The sequence below is a fragment of the Bemisia tabaci genome, chromosome 1 (assembly GCF_918797505.1).
Source record: "Bemisia tabaci chromosome 1, PGI_BMITA_v3".
Classification (NCBI taxonomy): domain Eukaryota; kingdom Metazoa; phylum Arthropoda; class Insecta; order Hemiptera; family Aleyrodidae; genus Bemisia; species Bemisia tabaci.
In genome coordinates, this window is record NC_092793.1 from 45,077,600 (window position 1) to 45,098,849 (window position 21,250).

A 21,250-nucleotide genomic window follows, 5' to 3' on the forward strand; every position below is an offset into this window, starting at 1 on the left:
TTCCCACAATGTGCGATTTGACCGGGATGTCAATTTTAGTGGTCTTTTTTTTTACTTGAAGGTAGCCCTTTTGAATGTTTTTGGATGGTAATCACCCTCCATAGGTGAGTAACATATGTATTTCTCTACGTGCTTTTTATATCTGGCCATAAAAATGGCTTCCTGTGAATTCTAAAAGGCCTAACTTTCCATTGTTGCCAATTTTTACCAATATTTAGGGGTTTTTTCAAGTTTATTTGTGTGAAACTTAATTTAATCTAAAAACCGTGTACATTTTTCGGAAAAAACGTAAGAAAATACATGCATAATGTGCTTTGTAACTTTTCCCTACGTCGCCAAAGAGGCTGTCTCATTTTCCATAGGAAATGGCCGCAAGAGATTTGCCATCCATACTTTCAGGAATCATAACGGATCATCCGATAGGCCTAAATCCGGTGACCTTTTCTGTCGAGCCCTCCAAGGGGGAGGGGGTCAAAGGTCAAATGCACAGACAGCCATAACTTTTGAACGAAGCAACGGATCGAATTGATCTTGGGCTCAAATGAAATTAGATTAAAGTCTGTTCTTGGTAATTTTTTAATGTGAAAAAATCATTGTTTGATTTATCAAGCCCAAAAACTCAGTTTTTCGGGGTTTTACTCTGGAAGGGAATGCATGAATTGTTACAAAAACCAATTTAAATGAAAGCCCTTGATTCAAGCTTCAAAATAAGCTATCGTTGAATCTGGGAAAATGAATGGTTCAAAAGTTATGACCGTTCAAAGTTGGTGTGGCGCGCTATTTTCGAAGCGTGTGGAGTGTATACTTGCGTGCCACCCCTCCCTACCTTTTCCCCTGGTGCCCACTTCAGCTGATAACGGATACAGAAAGGTCTGAAGCTCCTTCCACCCATAGAATGACCAATCATTGGTGCAAAATTACTTTAATTTCTAACGAAAAAAGGAAATAAAAATATATTAAATGCTAATAATGATGAAACGCTGGCACGCATTATTTTTTCGCCCCTCCCCCCTCCATGATTTAATATTTAATAGCCAAATTAAGCCTCTTTTACTGGAAAATACACTCAAAAGCTGTTAATAATATTCATAGGCTCTAGTACGCAACTAGCCGACCAGCACTTGAAACTCGCATTTACTACTGAATATCTCTCCTGTTTTCACTCAATTTTTCATTGGTGAATAATCAAATGTGGATGATTATGTACTGGGGAGCGGGAGCACCCTTCGCGCGGAGAGAGGTGACTAAGAACCTACGCCCTTTTTCCTTTGAAGCAGATCTTCAAAAGTTTACAAAAAAGAAAGACGTCTGAAGAGCAATTTTGGTCGAATCACTCAGTAGTAAGGTATCTCATCTTCAAAGAAAAATATTACATCAAAATCTTAATTTCTGAAAATTTGGCGGCTACACCTTTCTTCAAATAACCTGTTTATTCGCAAAATAATATATCCATAAAGACAGTAACTATCGAATAGAAGGGTAATTAGGATCTTAATACTGATATAAATAAGGATAACAATGAGGATTCTTTTTTTTGCAGCCGGTTGAAGAACCAATCATGGGTAAAGAGAAAAAGAGGAAGAAATTGGATGAAATTGTTCTAGGGCTCTCAGCTTCTAAGCAACAGGAAACTTCAAGCATTGAGACTCCAAACAGCATATTTCCGTCGACAGATAGCAGGAAGCCTCCACAGATCTCTCCAAGTGTTACTGTGACCCCGACTTCCACAAAGCCTCTCTCAGGATTGGGCTCTCGTTCGACGTCCAAGTCTAATCTGGAATCTCTTTCATCGTTTATTACACATGCGGAACATCAAAATCTGATCATGAAGCATCAGCAGCAAATGCAGCAGCTTCTTCAGCAACAACAGCAGCAGCAAGCAACAAAACTATCACAATCCTCCTCCTCTGTAGCTCAAGTCCAGAGAAAAACATATGAGGCCATGATTGCCGAGATTAACAAAGACTATGCAGCTAAGCATACACAGTTATCACATGAATCCAAGGTAATCGGAAGGTCATATCTTCTCTAAGGATAATTTTCTAGTGGGTAGATTGACAATAGCTCAAATGTTGATCTGAGACCAAATCAAAAATCCTACTAAGGTCCTAACGCTGTATTGATAATTAAAAGAAATCTGTGACAGTTTGAAAAAGGTCTAAACCGCTGATACAGAGGGCCGTTCTTGCAATAAACACCTGACTTGCAAATTACTACCCGTTAATCGTCAAAGATCTGGTGTCAATATACTGTGTGGAAATTTCATTTGTGTTGATGCAAAGATATTTTCCATTTGTGTCTCATTATTAGAATGAAATATTGAATTCTTTTCAGATCACAAATACTTATTGGCTTAGAACAATGCAGACTAAAATAGACCAAATGTCAGATGTTTTTTTATCATTATATTATCATGTTATTTTATTGTGAGCCTCTCACAAGAGAATTTCACACATTGTTAGTAAGTATTAAATAATGGTGACTATACAGTCTACTGAGAAACTCGTAACTTACTTACATGCAGGAAAAATGTTTTAATATACAATGGACTACTAGACAAGGTACAGCACTCACATGTTTCTTACTCAAAATTTCCCGAAGAACATGATTCTTGCATTGAGAATTACTGAAATCAAACCCTTAACTTATTTTACATTGGTTACAGGAATTTTGAATTGCCCGGTCACAAGAAGCGCAATTCTCTACGTTAGTCAGATCAGGCCTCACAACAGTTTGGGCAGGCCTATCAGTCGAGCAATGTTCCTATGCAATGTTTATCGTTCAAAGTGTAAAAAATTTGCTGTAGCTGAGCCAAAGCATCAAGGTTGAGGTTGCCAGATTTGCATATCGCAGAGATTGTCATAGTAAAGTTTAGTGTGAGATTTGACTCTCGTAGACTATTGTGTTTTCATGAGCGGAAGGTTTGGATTCTTGCGCCAAGAAACATGAAGTATCTCAGTTAGGAGTAACTTCAGTTATTTTCGTTGCACAAATCGTGTTCTACACGAAATTTTGATCAGGAGACATGTATCAGAATGCCCAACTTCGTACCTTGTCTAGGAGTTCATTGAATATATCTATTGGTCCAGACCTGAAGGAAGAAATCAACCTATGAAGAAACACCTCGCCCCCTCAAGCAAATGCAGTCGAGGCATTTAATTGCTTTCTGAAGAGCCAATTCATATTAATTCGTGGACATTGACTGATGCTCTGGGGTCTTGTTCCACCGTTGCACTCCATTTTTTTTTGTAATTTTTTTTTTTTTTTGAGGGGGTGATGATTTTAAAAATTAGTTTCTTTATCATAGCTTCTCAGTATTTTGGTAAGTCTATCACAATCAATATGAAGCTCATTTTTCTCTCTTGTTTGATTATTATTTAGGTCAACAAGTGGTTAGCTGAGCAGCAGTCAGGCATGATTCCCTCAGATCAAGCTGATTTCATGTCTGTTCCGAGACGGAGGCGACCTCGAGTTGATCCAACTTTATTAGATTGGAAAAATTTGACTGGTGAAGAAAATGTGTCTGTCATCAACAGGCTTACAGGGAAGAAGGTGATTAGCTGGCTTTTGTTGCTTTTTTCTTTTGTGTACTCTTGGAAGAAAATCTGTAAGAAACCATTTTGATTCTCCCTGCGGGCTGATTATTGAAATAGATAGACAAAGCTGTAGACAAAGAAGACAAAAGGGTTACGGAGGGATCCTACTGGTAGAATACGTGTGGTTGCTATGGAAAAATGGAGTAGGTACTGGAATAACAGCAACCCATGAGAGATCTGCTAGTTATCTGTTAGTTCTGCATTATTTTCTCCTTTAGTTACCCTTAAGTACCACCCACCTCAACCAACAGGATCGATGCGTACTCCCTATGTCCTCTTTGTCTACTGCTTTGTCTATCAATTTCAATAATCAGCCTGCTGGGATGTATCCTCTTCATTTTTAAAGCTTCAAAGGTATTGAGGGATAATGACCAAGCCATTTCGAAGTAGCGTAATTCGATAGTTTCAGGCAGGAGATGCGTGGCCCACAGAGGGCTGGATTGCTCAGTGCTGCCATGTAACGCAAAAACGCCATTTTAAATTTTTTAGAAACAATGTATCATAGCAGGAAAACATGTGTACCTTGGCACAATGTTTTTATGAAATGCCTTTGCAAATACTATCAAGACCTCAACCTGAAAATTTGAGGTGTATGGGTAGAACAGTTTTTTTTTTTTATTTTATAAAGTGTTTAGTTCCAAAAATTGAGGGAAAATCTTGATGGATTTATGGCATTATTGGTTAGCACGGCAGGGCCGGATTTAGCTTTTTGCCGCCCCTGGGTCTGCAATATTTCGCCACTATATTGTTAACAGTATCCCCTCCCCCTCTCCGCACTCCCAACTTCCCACGCCATCTCATCTTGCCCCCCCCCCCTCGTGCGCCGCCTGGGCGCGTGCGCGTAGCTGCTTCAAAATGCGCCGCGAATTTATAAAATGGAATGGATGGATGAGACAAAAATAAAATGTGGAGACAAAGTTGAAGCTAGAGTAGCTCAATGTATCAGTTGCAATGTATATTTGGAAGATCAGGTTTAAAAGTTTTTCTCCGGGTTTTCAGTTTAGCAAAGCTGTCAACCAGAGCATCAACGTCTTAATTGATTATCAAGTCTGCCTCGATGTTTAAAATTGCCGTGTTGTTTAGTATCACTCCAACGAACGATCATCCTAGCGCTCAAGGCCGGACCTAAGGGGCGGCAGCTTTGCCGCTCCCGTCAAGCGTCAACTCCCTTCCTTCATACATTTTGCCGCTCATCTTTTCACTTCGCTCCGTCTCCGTCTCCATTTTTTCCTTTTTTCTCGATTTAACTTTCAATTAATCCAGTGCCAAAATTTGCAGCCCCTCAAAATTTGCCGCTATGGGCAAGTGCCCCAGTGCCCTATAGGTAAATCCGGCCCTGTAGCACGGCAGAAAGGGTAACGGGCCGAAAAGTTTTGGACTAATTGTTTGTAATGCAATGAGTCAAGTGGCAAAAACACTTTGGAAGAGTATCTTGTTGCATAGTGAGCTACGGACAGGAAACTTATGAATAGATTTTTGTCACACGCAGGGTCATGTAAAGAAAGTTATGAACTTTCTATTTTTCAATTCTGATTTAATTTGAAAATTGTTTCTTGCAATTATGCTAAACTAAGAGTATTACTGAGCTGGTGCTTTCCTTTTGGAAAATACACTACCCCCACCGTAGATGTGGGGGTCATTCAAAAATGACCAGAACACTGTACCAAAACCTGCATTAGAAACTCAAAGAAACTAAGTCCCCTCAGTAAATGGTACAGGACGCCATTTTTTTCCTATTCTTTCTCTCTCCTATAGCTCTTCACTGTATCTTATTAATGTGTGCAATCTCATTTTGACTGCGTTAAGCAGAAAGAAACCGAGCCACATCAGCTATCGCCAAAGGACCCTGCACACTCCTTCTGAGGAAATGTACCACGATCGATTTTTAATTTTTAATTGTTTTAAATTCGTCTATGAATGCTGATCAAAAGTCATTATTGTGCCAACTTTACATGAGGCCCCGTTTTTGCACAATCCGCCAAAAATTTGCGATAAATCCTTGTATAAATGAAGGTAGTGCAGTACTCGAGTACAGTGGTTCAGGTTGGTCCGGTGAGTGTAAATCGCATAAAGAGGAAAACCAATCAGCGGCCGAGCGGCAGTCTTATCTCGGATTTCACATGCCCTTTCTTTTCTCTGTCCAACCACTGGGGGGTCTGGGGGATACCCCTAGAGCAAAGGGAGTCTCCCCCAGAAAATTTTCATAAAAATAGCCCCTCCCAGATTGAATTTTAAACAGTTTCAGCATAGAATCTGTGCATTATTTGAAAGTTGAAAATTTATGAATAGGTACTACCTGTTTTAGAGAAATTTTATTCTGGCATATGGCCCATGCATCTATTTCTGCAGTGTAGAGTAACCTTTGATTTAGTTAACTTGGTTAAATAGTTCTGAAGTTCTGTCTCGACACTATTTCAGAAAATTTTTAGGAGCACTTCCTTTCTCTCTCTCTTTTCCCCTGTCCTTCTTTTATCTTTCCCCCTTTTTTTGGCCTGAGAGGGGGGGGTTTCCCACCATGCCCTCCTTTCCCGCCTGCATCCGCCGCTGGATTGGCATGCTCATTAATTTTGTCTGAAATGGTTTCTGTGATTTGGTAGTATGCATGTGATCACTATTTAAGGACAAAAAAGAACTCTGAGCATTGATTTTGGGTACCAGAACAAAAAAAATAATCAGTACTTTAAAGACGATCATGGCAGTAGAATATAAAATAAAATTAATGTCAAATTCCCTCTTTTCGTAAAAGCTCCTATTCCTTTGAGACATGTCTTTAGACTTTAGATGAAATAAAAAAAGGGGGAAGGGAAATTATGTATGGCATATACATCCAAATATGTATGCTTACTAACTGGTCAAAAAATGCTGTAAAATGTTGAAAAAGTACGTAGATCAGCGTGAAAGAGGGTGCTCCCGAACGCAGCTGCGGAACTCTGCCCCAAGGCCCATATGAGGACTTATATGTAACAATAGTGGATGTCGAGTTTTCTTATCGTGAGAAAATCGCATTTGAAGTTTTTGAAGCTCTGCACTTTTCCGCCCGTAGAACCGGGAGGATTCTTATAAAGATTTTCATGAAGAGCAACGAAGAGCACAAAACAAAGTCTTCAGGAAGGATCAGGTTGGTGAAACGATTGAAATGAACCAAAAGTAAGTCAATGCTGAGTCATTTAACAAAATTGAATAAGGGACTAAACCGTTTGTAACTTTTACAACAAAAACAAGGAAAAATTCTAAAATCAGTTAAAAATTCATGAATTCTGGCAAGACAGTCCCGATACATGGGTGAATTCAAATAAGGGTCAAATTCCAGGTTCTATTTCCTCCCAAAATTTTTTTCTGAATTTTTGGGCAAACCAAACTTTATTTTGACTATCATTAGGTGTAGACTTAGGAAATATAGCTCGTCGAGCTTAATAGTTGGGCTTAAACCCGAATTTCCACCGTCAAGTGTATCACTTCCCAAAATTTGCCGTAATTTTGCCTGATTTCCTAAATTTTCATCTCAGAGGTGACATATAATACTTTTAATTAAAAATTGAACACAATTGTCATAAAATCATCGTCGGGCACTAAATTAAAGCATAATTGAAAACATGTAACCCTTTCATATCTTGCAGAACCAAAAAAATTAAGAAAAAATTCATCCGTCATGAAAGATATCTGGAGCTTATTCCGCTTGTCTTTTAGACAGTTCCGTCTGTTTATCAAAATGCGCACTGTTTTCGTTTCACACGAGAAGAAGCTTTTATTTCTTGGAATATTGCAGTACAAAATGGATTAAAAACACCGAATTTTAAAACTTCGAGTGGGCGTGTACCCGCTGAAGTGGTGATAAAGCCAGGAAAAGTTTGAGGACTTACATTAACATAACAATTACACCGGTCAACTTTTTTTTTTTTTATTTTTGATTTTCTGAAGATTTACCAATGGTTTCGGAGTAGATTTTTGGCGCTGATTCTGAAGAACAACTCCATTTACCTGTATCAATGCGATTTATCCTGGGAAAGTTCGGAATTTTTCCGGAGAAATCGGAATTTTCCTTAAAAATCTAGCTTTTCCAGAAGAGTCAATTTTCCGGGAGAATCTATGCACAATGGACAAAACACAGGAATTTTTCGATTTCCTAGCCTAAGATACATAGGAAACCCTATTGCTCCCCTATTAAAATTTCCTTTTTTTTCCTTTTACCAAGGTTTTCCGGTCCAGTTTCATTAAAATCAATTAATTAGTCACCGAGATAGTGTTTTAAGCCACGGCCACCATCTTAGATTTTCGAATCTCGGATATTTGACTAAAATTCGAGTTTCCCATTCAAAAATACCCGCGGGTACCAAGTTTCACTTTAATCGACTGATTAGGTGCTGAGATAGCATTTTAGGCCACGTCCGCCATCTTGGATTTTCGAATTTTGAAAATTCGACTAAAAATTCGAGTTTCCCATCCAAAAATACCCCCGGATACCAAGTTTTGCGTTAATCGATTGATTAGGCGCTGAGATAGCATTTTAGGCCATGTCCGCCATCTTGGATTTTCGAATTTTGAAAATTCGACTAAAAATTCGAGTTCCTCATTGAAAAATATACCTCTGTATACCAAGTTCCACTTAAATCGGTCGAAAAGAGCGTCTACAGGGCTTAAACAAACAAGTCCCAGTTGATTAGGCGCTGCGATAGCATTTAAGGTCATGTCCGCCATCTTGGATTTTCGAATTTTCAAAATTCGACTGAAAATTCGAGTTCCCCATTGAAAAATACCCCCGGGTACCAAGTTTCACTTAAATCGGTAGAAAAGAGCGCCTACAGGGCTTAAACAAGCAAGTCTCAGTTGTAACAGTTTTCCACTCTGTCCCACTAAACTGGGACAGCATGGGACAGGATGGAAACATATGGGACAGGATGGAACGGGACAGGATGGAATAAGCTGTTTTTTAAGCTTATCTCTAACAGTAAAGACAATTTTGGTGTTTTTTTTCACGGAATATTTAGTAGCACGTCCTAGAGGATCGGAATTAGAGAAAATTTTCCCTAACGCACACTTCGAAAGTATTTTACGAGCTGATATTAGTGTGTGTGTGTATGCTTGACGCCCTGTTAGTTATCATGTATAGCATTCTGTTTGGCATCATTAATGGCGTTAATCTTGCACAAAAATTTGCGAATTTCAGAATTTTTGCCATCTACGACGTGTGAACTATTCAATCAAAACAAAAAAAGTCGTTTTTGGAAAAACCTCAACGTTACGGCAATCATTTAGAGCTTATTACATCGTTGCCACGTCTCTCCTGGCTGTTGCTGACTGTTGCTCGGGACAATGATTCTAGCGCGTGAAAAAGTTATTGATGGAGCAAAAAATAAATTGACATATTTTTTTTCTCAAATTCAAAAGCATTACCTATCATCTCCGATAAAGTTTTCTTAAATAATCACTCTAGTTATGCTGCAACATCGATTTAAAGTCAAGAACCAGGCACGGGGGACACGCAAATTTGGGACAAATGTAGGCAATTTGCACATTCAAAGTTCTCCTAAATTTTTATTTCAGTCCAAATAAAGTGGGAAATAGCATGTAATAGTCAACAATAGTGTGGAAAATGAGAAAAAAATTTGATCTGCCTATGTTTCTCAGATCATGACGATTAAAACAGGTCGGGACACCAAATTAGACGCTTATTTGAACTCACCCACATATAATGTTAGTGTCAGCTACAGCCCATGACAGGTGGTCGGGCAGTTATCGCAAGTGGGTTCGAATCTCCACAGTGTCCTGCCGCGCAGACTGGGGAAAACAGTGGATTCTCACATCCGCTGTTTTTACAAATAACATGGTTTTTAGTTCATTTCTTGCCGAAAAATTGCGCTGAAAGTCTGAAACTTTGCACAGGCATTTTTGTAGGCTCTAGATTTCGAAAAAAGCGTTTGCTCTAAAAATGGCGGATGTCAGCGACCTCTATTGTTACATATATGTCCTCATATACGGACCCTGTCTCGTCAACTTTGGAAAAGCATAACTCCGAAACTAATCATTTCCCCAACATGTTCTTTAGCTCATTTTAAAGAGAAGAACAAGGGCTATTTTTTACACACATATTCATAACATTTGTCGTTCATAACATTGGTTGAGAAATTGAAAAATCCAAAATCAAAGTTTTTAAAAACTTTAATGAGCCATAACTTTACCGAAAATTAACAGATTGTCAATTTCTTGTACTTGATAGAAAGGTCTTTGTATGTTCTTTCATTAAAGAAAAAAAATTTCAACTAGATATCTGCAACCGGTCAAAAGTTATGCCTGAAAGTTGATTATTCTTAGACCCTCCTCCCGGGGGGAGGGGGGGGGGCTGGATCAAAAACTCCACCATTTTTGAACTTTTGTAACCTTCCTTCACAGATAACTTTTCTTTACATATGACAAGACTCCGTTTTGGGCCCAATTCTTATAGGAGATGTATATACTTCCTAGTTTCTTTCTCTCTCCTTTTCCATTCTCCTTACCAGCCAGACACACACTGCGTTTTGATTTTAGCCAGCCTGTCTTGGAAATTACCCAAGCTGCAATTACGGATTGTGCAAAGCGTCATGATGACTTTGATCAGCATTCAAATGGTTTCAAATGGTTCAATGGTTCAATGGTAATAACCAATTCTGAACGAAATAAAAATCCAGCGCTTGAGGTTACAACGCGATTTGGGTCATTTTGACGAATTTTAAATCGAAAGCTGGCAACACTGCAACTCTAAATTGTTCGAATATGCCTTTTCTTATCGAAAACTCTCAGATTGCACATTTTTCGTGAAATTTTGGAGGAAATCACACCTCGAAACCTTCATTTTATCATCAAATTCGATATTTTTGAGTCCGCAACTTGGCAACGCTGCCGCGGGGGGCAAAAAATTTTGTATGGGCATGAAAATTTCAGAAAAGTCACATCTTATACCAGGTTAATACATACTAAAAGTCAGATCGGTCACGGCAAGGATGAGAGAGAAAAGGTTTAACTTGCCGCCCCGTGCTCAGTGTGCTATTTTACCCTTAAAAAACCGCAAAAATTCGATTATTTTTCAAAAATCTCAAACACTCTACTTCGAAATTGGCCAAAACCCCATCAGGCAGTACCCTACTACAACTTACAATTTGAATTTTTGATTTTGAATGGAAATCACACTCCGAAACCTTCATTTTATCATTAAATTCGATATTTCGGAGTCCGCAACTTGGCAACGCTGCCGCGGGAGCAAAAAAAATTGTATGGGCATGAAAATTTCAGAAAAGTCCCATCTTATACCAGGTAAAAACATACTAAAAATTCAGATCGGTCAAAGCAAGGATGAGGGAGAGGGGGTTTAATTTGTCGCCCCGAGGCCAATTTTGCTCTTTTACCCCTAAAAAACCACAAAAATGCGATTATTTTTCGAGGAGCTCCGACAACCTATTTCGAAATTGCCCAAAAACCCATCAGGGGGTACCCCACTACAACCTCCAACTTGAATTTTTGATGTACAACAAAGTCGCATTTAAAGTGAGTTCAGGGGCACCGTGCATAAGGACTGTGAGGGGTTCTTCAATTGTGCAATTTAATTTATTGCATGAAAACTGTTGTGCGGATTTTTGTGCAAATTTCAGTGAAATTTCTGCTTAATACAAAGCAAATTCCTTAAAATTTTCAAAGGCATCTCCCCAAACGTTCTCTCCGAAAAAATTTAATTGCCCAGTCAAGTTTGGCAATAGCTGATGTAACTTGGTTCCTCTCTGCTAAATGCAGTCCATTTCATCTGTACAACAGTTAAATGCATTAAAGCTGATTATATATGAGAGTGATTGATATTGTTTGCAAACCATCTACTGAATACGAGGTCTGTTAGATTAGAAACCGGATTTTGGTCATAACTAGCCCACAATGCGTCCGAATTAGGTTTTCTTGAGATTTTATGATAGCTGGAAATATACTTAAGAACGCTACGTTCACAGATTTTGTTTATTTTGATCAATGTTTATTCTGTGTCATCTTGAATACGAGTAAGTCAGGTGCGTTTTGCGATTTTCAGCATGCAATCACTGATAGAGCAAAGACTCAACATTTAATTTTGTTTTAAACTCGGTATACCTTGTACCGAAACTTTTGGTATGCTAAGTAAAGTTTACCAAGATCCTTGTATGAGATGTTCCCACTGTTTTGAGTGGGTTAAACGATTCAAAACTGGTCAGGAGTTCGTCGAAAATGAGGAGTATGGGAATCTACCCTCAACGGCAACTGACATTTGTCACGTGGAAGAAGTGCGGGTAAAAGTGCTCGAAAATGGTCGTTTCGAGCTTGTTGAACAGAGTAATATTTCTGAAGGCTATGTACATACAATTTTTATAGAATATGTAGACACGCATCGAGTTTCAGGTGCACTTGCCCCTTGATTGTTGTCCGTTGAACGAAAATCCAACCAAATGTCAATTTCCCTTTAGCTGCTTGAACGTTCTAACAATGATCCTACATTTTTGAATAGGATAATTTTCGGTGACAATACTTTAGTGTACGGCTACGATATGGAGTCGAAACTCCAATCGTCCTTGTGGGTTGAAAAATGTAGTGCAAGACCGAAAAAAGAGAGACAAGTTCGGTCAAACATAAAAATCGCAAAACACCCTTGAGGTTGCCTTACTTCAAGCCACATACCAACAAAGTTAATTATGATTTTTCAAATTTGTGAACGTAGCGTTCTTAAATATATTTTCAGCTATCAGAAAAGCTCAAGAAAACGTAATTTGGACGCATTGTGGGCTAGTTATGACCAAAATCCGGTTTCTAATCAAACAGACCTCGTATCAGGCTCATCATGCCCGGTTTTCTTACTATCCATCTCACTACCCTTTTTTTTGGAAATGTCCAAAAATTGAGCTTTGGGACAAAAACTTTTGGTACATCAACCCCTAAGAACTTAATGAAGGTATCCTCAGCTTCCCCAATACCCCATTTGGGGGTGGGGGGGGGGGGGGGGTTAAAGGAGACTACCCTAGGGTGCATCAAAAGAAATGAAAGTTTGTACCCTCCTCAGATGGCAATTGATACCACCATGGTTAAAATTATATGAATAGTACAAATAGAGGGAGAAATTCAGGCCAGAGCGATTGTGTACACCAGACAATCAATAAATTTTGCGACAGCAGTGTTACACGGTTCATCCATGGGATTATAAAAATAACATTAAGTGAGAAAAAATGTGGAAATATCCTACGCAACTTCTTAACTCTTACTCACTTGCAATTCCTGTACTAAGTAAAACAAGTTGAATTTTGAATTAGACTAAGTATTTTGCCAATTTTCCTTTTAATTAATTCTATGCCCTAAATTTTCAGTTAACGGGCTCCAAGGCTCCACAATTGAAGAGACTGGCTCAGTGGCTTGCTGATAACCCGACTTTTGATATTGACCCCAAATGGGCGGAACTCGTCAAAGAAAGAGGTAATCTGCCGCACGACTTGAAAAGCAGGTTAGTACAAGCTGAAAGGAAAAGCAACACTGGAACAGGTGGTCTTCTAGCTAACCCTCAAAATGCCCAAACATCTGTCAATCAATCATCTAGTCTGCCCACTTCTCTGGCATCTTCATTGCAGTATCCATCGCTGGCCTCAGCAGGCCTAGGTGCCTTGAATCCTGCCCTCATTTCTGGACTTACAGGTCTCAGCGGCTTTGATCCTAAATCACCAAATCCATTCTACCCCTTTTTACCTAATTTAGGTGCACTGGCAGGAATGAGCGGTCTGAGTAACATCAACCTCACTAATTCCTTATTTGCCAATTTAGCTGGTTTAGGTATTCCGAATTTGGCAGGGATTGACTCCTCTGCCATAAATGAAACAGCCACCAAATCAAGTAGCACTTCGAATAAAGTAAATAGCAAAAGTCGCAAGCCCGACTCTTCCAGTGTTAGTAAAACACCAACGTCTTCAGCCTCCAATCTACCCAGTAGTTTGCCATACTTCTTTCCAAACCCAAGTTTGTTGTATCCTTCGCTCGGTTTGGGTGGTTTGAGTCCCTTTTCACTCCAGCCAGGGGCTGGCTACGAAAGTTTGGCCATGTTAAATGGGGGCTTAGGAGTTTCCAGTGCATCTCAATCAATGCCAACTTCATCAAGGCATAAGAATTCGTCAAGTGGAAGTCGAGCATCTACAGCAACAGCCTCTGCTTCAACGACTACATCATCTGCTGCTGCTGGTCCCAATCAAAAATCCAGTCGATCTGCTCAGCAGTATCAGTTCCCTCAAGAATCTCACCTATTAGAAAGTTTGACAAGAGCTGGCCGCCTCCCTGACCTCACTAAGAAGCCGACTAGTAAGGATGTAGAAAATTTGAAGAACCTAATGATGTCCTCACTCCCATCTTTAGCTGCGTTTGATCCAAAAAAAACAAGAAACGATCAAGAAATGAAAGAAGCGTTTGATAGTCTTAGCAAATCTGAGCTTTTTGCAAGGATCCCACAGAGTCTCGATGATCGTAAGTTGTCCATATCAACTGCAGATCTGGTAGAGAAGCATTCGTCAAAGAGGCACAGGGAGCCTAGTCCGCAAGTAAGTGACAAAAGCAGTTCCAAAAAAATAAAGGACTCCCCCATATCAATTCCAGTTCCACCCTCTAAAAAGTTCATGATGGAAAGTCAAAACCTTCAAATGGACTTGCCTTCCAAAGACAGGTCCCCAAGCTACAGTAGTAGCAGTGCTAATGAGCAACCTTCCTTGACAATTACATCAACTGAAGAGCAATCAAGAAAATCTATGAAAGAGAGCAAACTAGGAGCGCTGATCAGTCAAGTGGCAGTAGTACCGGCAGTAGAGATAACTGTTGCCTCCACATTCCCTTCAAAACGAGGAACCCCGTCACCGGTCCCCATTTCGGTTCCTGCTTCGTCTTTATCGCCAAAGCATCCTTCATCTCCACTGCAAATTCCTTTAGTTTCTGCAGTCTCTATCTCTGAACCCTCTGCTCAATCACCCGCTCCCTCCCCTCCTCCCATCTTAGTGCCTGACGAGCCACCGAAAGCCGCAACTCCTGCCCCAGAGCCAGTTGTGTTATCAACCTCTATCCTCGAAGGAACATCGGAGAGTTTGCCCATTGTAGAAGTTGAACAAGCTTCAGAATTAGAATCAAAAGTCGAAATTATGATCAACAAACCACAAGACAACAGCAATGAGGACCAACTCTCAGCGCCAAACAAGGCAGACACCTCCACTGAGACACTAAATAAAGAAGAAGCAGTACCTGAGGAAGAAACAATGCCAGCTAAGAAACGTAGACCTAGATCAAAAAAGCCAGTTCCCATCCTTAATGATCCTGAATTAGCCGTAGAAAGGAAAAATTTGAGATCATCAGCCAGTAGATCAGCAGCAGCTGCAGCTGCTCGAGCGGCAAGAGCAGCAGCATTACAGCAGCAAGCAGAACAGGAAAATGCATCAGCTCAAGAAGATGAGGTGTAAAATGCCAAGTAGATAATACTCAGTGATCATTTTTGAACTTTGTGTCGGTTTCTTGTACATACCTTATTCGTTGGTTGATTTTGTCAGGCCTAACTGTCTCCATGCCCTCTAACTTTATCTTACCTCTAAGTTTTAGCTCCCTGAGTTTTGATCAAATTGTCACTTGATCCTTCCACCCTCAGTTTAACAAAATAGTAACTTGCACACTAATCTGTTTCAATTCAATGATGGTGATCATGAACAATTCGTGTGTTCATCATGATGATGACAATTCATGATGTGTTCATTATCATTTTGTCAGAGCGGAATCAAAACATTTTATTTTGGAATACCTCAAATTCTTAAAAGCTGTCTCATAGCTTATCTCTATAATTATATTGGGTGGACAGCCATCACTGAAGCTGTGGAGCAATGAAAGTGTGTTCTTCAACTCAATTTAAGCAGATGACTTACTCCTTCTATCATTGTTATTAAGACAACCTTCTTTTGTTCAGATGAGTGCGTTTACTTACCTTACATTTTACGCTTTTCAGTCAAGTATCATGTTTTAAAAAAAAAAAATTGCCTCCATTCACAAAATGTGGTAGGTTTCCATTCGTACAATGTCAGCATGGATCATGAATTCCTCCAGAGCCTAAAAAGGTCTATTAAGAAAACATGAATGAATTGAATTCAGTTTGATTAAAGGGAGTAACCAAAATGGCCCGTTTTGCATGTACCCCTTCTACAACTTTTTCTCTTTTATCAAATAATGCTACACATTTAATTTTTTTTAATAGAAGCAGTGGATACCTCTGTTATATTTTTTTCAAGTCGACACTTTATTTCTACAGAATGAACTATATGTCCCAGGTATTCTTCAGGATTAACACTTCTTATTTTTAAATATTATTCCGGCACATGAAATTTTCCAGTACCACCCAAAGAGAGAAGAAGAATAAGTAATTGACACTTGAACTGTCACTGAATTAAGCTCTAGTTGCAGACTAATCGTCCTAATCGATAATAAATTTTCTTTAGTTTTCATTCATAGGAATTCTTTGGGTCAGCCAGCTCACTGGCTAGATTCTGGGAGACTTCTTGAACTATCATGAGCGTCTGTAGATGAGCTACACCGCAAATAATGAGGAAACCCATAAAGAAATGAAAAAGACATATTTTCGTGCAATTTTAGAATGGAGAAAAAAGTATAAACTCAAGATCAAACATTTACAAAAAAATTGTTTATTTATTTATTCCCCTAGCTGTCTTAGTCTACATAACTTAATACATCGCTTGATGCCTCCAAGTCTGCAATGAATCGTTTTCATTGTCGGTTTTGTATTGGTTGAGTCACTGGCAAAAGGGGGGGTTTCATTGGGCTCCGCCTCGGTTTTTTCTGCAACATCCTTCGGTATTGTGTGGAACTCATCCTTGGTCTCCGCTTGCTCTGTGATTTAAATTCTTCTCCCGCGAATTTGTTCGGCGTTGACAAATTTGTGAGTTTTCCTGATGGAGAGATCCTCTTCATTTTTATGCAGATTCCAACCAAGGTCGTCATTTTCCCCCATTCTTTAGTCCGTTTTCATTCAATGCTTAATAAGTCTGTAGGGTGATGGTTTGACTCCAATCCCACAGTCAGGTGGATTGCTCTCAAGTTTCACTGGCCATGTACGAATATTATTCATCGATCATAACTTCACTTCTTAAAAATACAAGGAAGCTATCTTGGTTTAAATAATACATTCACGAAACATGATAAAAAAGGATGAGGACTAATGAGAAAGTGAACAATGAAGTCTAATTCCCGAACGACTCAACGGGTACCTACATGAGTATAAGCATAAGTCCTACAGGAGTTTGTGGTAAATAGTTATTGTTTGCAATGCTACTCTGCGCATGCCGCAGCAGAAATGCACTGATTTTCCTTATTGGTTCGCTTAGCCACAGTGGTCTTGAATGGGAATTGCGAAGATGAGATAGATAAATCTGTTTAAAGTGCATAACTGAGTTCTGAAAATGTGTTTAGATGGCAAGACAGAAAACAAGGAAAGAAAAGGAATAATCATGTGCACTTGAATGACTGGGACGTATGCAAACTCTTCGAGTTTGCAGATGAGCCAGACTCTTATTTTGAGTTTGCAAAATCGGGAAGTTGAGTGCAGCTCATATGTGGGGGCCTTCAGTATGTGACTTTGATTTGTGATTATTTTAAAATTCTTGTCATTAAAGTTGTTCACTTTCAGTTGTTAAGTATTTGGATTGTCTTTTAAAATATCATGTATAGTATTATACTACGTCCATCTGAACAAAGGAAAGTTTCCATGATTTTATACGTATTTATTCATCAGTCAAAATAAGATTTTACTAAAAAATTTTTTACAATAAAATGTAAAAGCCGAATGCATTATGACTGCATTTGTATTTTGTTTTATTATGCAACTTACATTTACTCTTGAATTTTAGTATCTTTTCCCGTTTTTCCCACTCTTCGCGTGCCACTTCTCGAAAGGATGGGCGTTTTAATCCTCTTTTTTATAGCCTCAAGCGTATTGAAGTATAAAAGAAAATCAAAGCTACATTTGGCCCACAAATTAAAAATAAATGAAGAAAAATTAATAACTAGGTATCATAAAAGATATAAATCATAATTGAATGCAAGCGATACTGTTGAAGGCATTCTTCAAAACCTTTATTTTTTTATTGTGTAAACAACAAGTACTTGATTTTATCTCTTTGTATAATTGTACATTCAAAGCTAAAAATAGAACATGTTTTACATTTTCTGATAGTATTGATTACTAGGCTGAAGACTTTATGGACTCATTTTTATATTTATTTTCAAATTAAAGTATTATGTTTTTCTTTCATAATTTATTGTTAACTGTGATAGCATTTTCTTTTTTCTTTTTTTTTTCTCTCTCTTTATTTTTCTTGTCCCTGTCTTTATTTATTGCTCGAAAATGAATGAATGTGATTGTATGTACGCTTATGTTTTTTTCCTTCTTTCTTTTGATTTTAATGCATAAATAGTTGAATTCATTCTTTTCAGAGTTGAAGCAAAATTTAAAACTAAGCAGTTTTATCTTACAAAAACTTTTTTGGGGCATTGAAGATCGATAATTATTGAATATGAATGAATGAAATAGACTGCTCTTCCTAACAACCTTTCTTCATTTTTTCCTTGATATTTTAGATTACTTAATACCCAGTGTTCAAAACTCACAGGCGCCAAATGCGTCTAAATAATCGGCCATGGCGCCTAAAAAATGAAGTCTCTGCGCCAACGTGGCCCCTAAAGGGAAGGGCCCCCTTTCACAGGAAGTCACATAAAGAAAGAAAAACAAATCTATTTGAATAAAAAAAACTCAGAATTTTCAGCTCTACAAGTGAATGCTTGCTTTTTCTTTTCTTCACGATTTCATTCTTAGTGCTTTTGTCTTCCGCAAGTTACAGTTACTACTAGTTCTGTTACAAAAACATTTTGCGTCTAGCTTTTCACTAAATGCGCCGTAATATATAGGCAAAAAGTCAATTTGGCCCCTAAAAAACCTTCAATGGCGCCTAAAAATTGAGCTTGATGCACCACATGGCTTCTAAAATTCAAAGGTGAGTTTCGAACACTGTTTATACCCCTTTTCATTGAATATTTTAGGAGAATGATTAATCTCTCTTTTTCCTTATTGTAAACACTTCTTGTTTAAAAGTAGCGTAAAAAGTTTTACGTCAGTATTGATTCAATCTTTCTTTTTTATGGTTAAACCATTAAGCACATGTTTCATTTATTTTAGTCTGTTCTTTGACACATTTTGTTCCAAAACTTTTACTCTGAATCACTGATTTTCCCCTGGAATGGTCTTGATTCCTTAATGGTTTTAATTTACTCAAAATCAGTATGGGCCACATGCCACAACTTTGCAAAAGCGAAGTTTAGCGGAAATTTTGAGCCATGTTCAACAGTTCATCTAAATTTTCGACGATAACAACCTCAAAGTAATTTTTATGTATATTTTTTAATCTGTTGGTTTGTTCTTTAGACCCTCCAATTGCCAATTCAGATATTTTATGAAACTACTCGAAAATTCTTTAAAACTTTTGCCCGCAGGTGAAAGCTCTTTAATTTTTTACAAAAGGGTTTTCTATTTCCCATTTTCTATGTAAATAAATTAATCCTCTCCCCGGCAAAAAAAGAAAAAAAAGACAATATTTTTTTGTGTAGAAAACTTTTCTCCCCCTAGTTTGTGTAAGCTAATGGTAATTGACTTATGCCCCACACTGATTTTTTTGCAACTACAATCGCTTTTTGATACGTTCTGCTTTCTCTCAGTCCTCAACGTCTCTTTGTGATTAGGGCTGAAACGTACAGAAACGCTCGAAAGTCACTGAAAACAAGTGTGGCAACGTAAATGTCTGCTTTGGTTAGGATCAACCCTTTAATTCTCTGGGTGAGCTTGTATGGGACAAATAATTTGTTCAAGAATAAACTTTTATACTTTTTGGTGGTTTCTGATGAACTGAGTTGCTCATAAGTAACTGTTTTTAAAATGTCTAAGGATGTATTGTCAGGTACTCAAAGTTAATCATAAAAGCTTCCTCATTTCTGGGAAGCTCAGTTTTGTCCTTAAAAAGTAGTACTGTATAGATTTTGTTTAAAAGAGAATCATCTATCGTATCGCTTGAAATTGTTTCCTGTTGTTGCTGTTGTTTTAATGGAAAGAATTTTGATCAAATCTGGTTTTTCGTTCTGTCTTTGGTTGACTGGTGTGTGCAATCTCTTGTATCTTCGTTAATTGTACATTTAATTTTCACCTCGTCCCATTCGAGTTATATTCACATAATCATTTTGATCACTGTAAGAAAAAGATTTCCCTGTTTCTACTTTTTTCCCTCTCTCCCTCTCTTTCCTCAACAAACAATCATGCTGTGCCAACAGTCGAACTGGATAAGTTATCAGACATCAGTTTCTTGTTTTGTAAGTTCATTTTTTTTCCATTGCTTGCCATCATCTGTTCAAAGAATTTATTTGCTTAAGAAGGTGGCTAGCTCTCGAAAAGATTTAAAATTTTACCATCAAACCTTGAATTTTTGCTTTCCGTCTAAACTTTTGAATGGTTCTAATTGCTTCTCAACGCGGTACATAAAAAGCTCAAACTTCTCGCAACATATGTCTGCTGGAAAGCATTTTCATGATCAACATCCTTTTACAGTCAAACATTTTTTTTGCTTCAAAACTGTGAAAATTTCAAAATTTTAGGTAACTTGTCATCCGTTTTAAGAAAAACATCAACTTAATAGCTGCATTTTTTTATGAACATATAAATCCCGGTTGTTCTGTAACTCCATAACTCCCAAGCTTTAAGGGGTAAAAAGAGAGGAAGAAGTAAGTTTTCTCTTTGTCTTTATTTAGATTATTAATTTCCTTCCTGTACAAAGCCGATCCCTTTCCCTTTTTTCTTCCTATTACTTAGAAAGTTTTCTTGTATTACTTTTTTGTAAATAATTTGTAAATTTTTATCAGTAATTACAAAAATAAATGTATTAACTACTGTGCAAATCCTGTAGTTTTCTTTTTCTTGCAACCGTAATTAGGAATTTTTTTTTTTTCAAAAAGATCCCATTTGAAATCCATGAAATGCTTGTCACTATTGGCCTTCCGCCTAAAATTTTAGGAGCCACCTCGGCTGGAAAGCCCAATTTTTAGGAGCCATCTACTATTTTTTAGGAGCCAAATTAAATTGTTGCATACAGGCCATGGCGATGCTGCAAACGGTGCGTATAGGGAGCGCTTTATCGCTGCCGCTGCTTCCCAATTGCGAGTTCAATCTGTCAAAATTTTTTAGGCGCCATGATAGCCCAGCCCCCCCCCCCCCCCAATTTTTAGGCGCCAAGGCCCGTTTTTTAGGCGCATGGCGCCCGGGAAGGCAGAACACTGTAGAGGAATTATTTTAGTTGCGGACGTTACATTCAATGCCTTAATCTGCCCATAAGTTGGTCTGCTCAGCCCACAAAATTCAAAATTTTTCGAAGACTGAGTATGTACCTTGCTTTCTATCATGCTGCAAATTTGTGTTGAATAAGATAATGTATAATGCAAGATACAGATCAAGGAAGGCCGTTGCGGACGTTACAAAAAAAACCTCTCATTTTTGAGGACCTTACTTTGACTTCAATTTTTATAGAAACTATTTACTTCATCTAAATTCTGGTTAGCCCTGGTAA

At 38.2% G+C, this 21,250-nt stretch overlaps 1 protein-coding gene across 5 annotated transcripts in view; it reads left to right on the plus strand.

The window, feature by feature from the left end:
* Positions 1 to 20,585, plus strand: part of kis (chromodomain helicase DNA binding protein kismet) — a 252,200-nt gene extending 231,615 nt beyond the window's left edge. For all 5 annotated transcript variants that reach the window (XM_072301409.1, XM_072301419.1, XM_072301422.1 and 2 more), the window contains 3 exons: positions 1,541 to 2,005; positions 3,382 to 3,552; positions 12,938 to 20,585. In XM_072301409.1, coding sequence (XP_072157510.1) covers positions 1,541 to 2,005; positions 3,382 to 3,552; positions 12,938 to 15,052 — 2,751 coding nt within the window. In that variant the 3' untranslated portion in view covers positions 15,053 to 20,585. The remainder of the gene's footprint in view (positions 1 to 1,540; positions 2,006 to 3,381; positions 3,553 to 12,937) is intronic.
* The last annotated feature ends 665 nt before the right edge of the window (positions 20,586 to 21,250 follow it).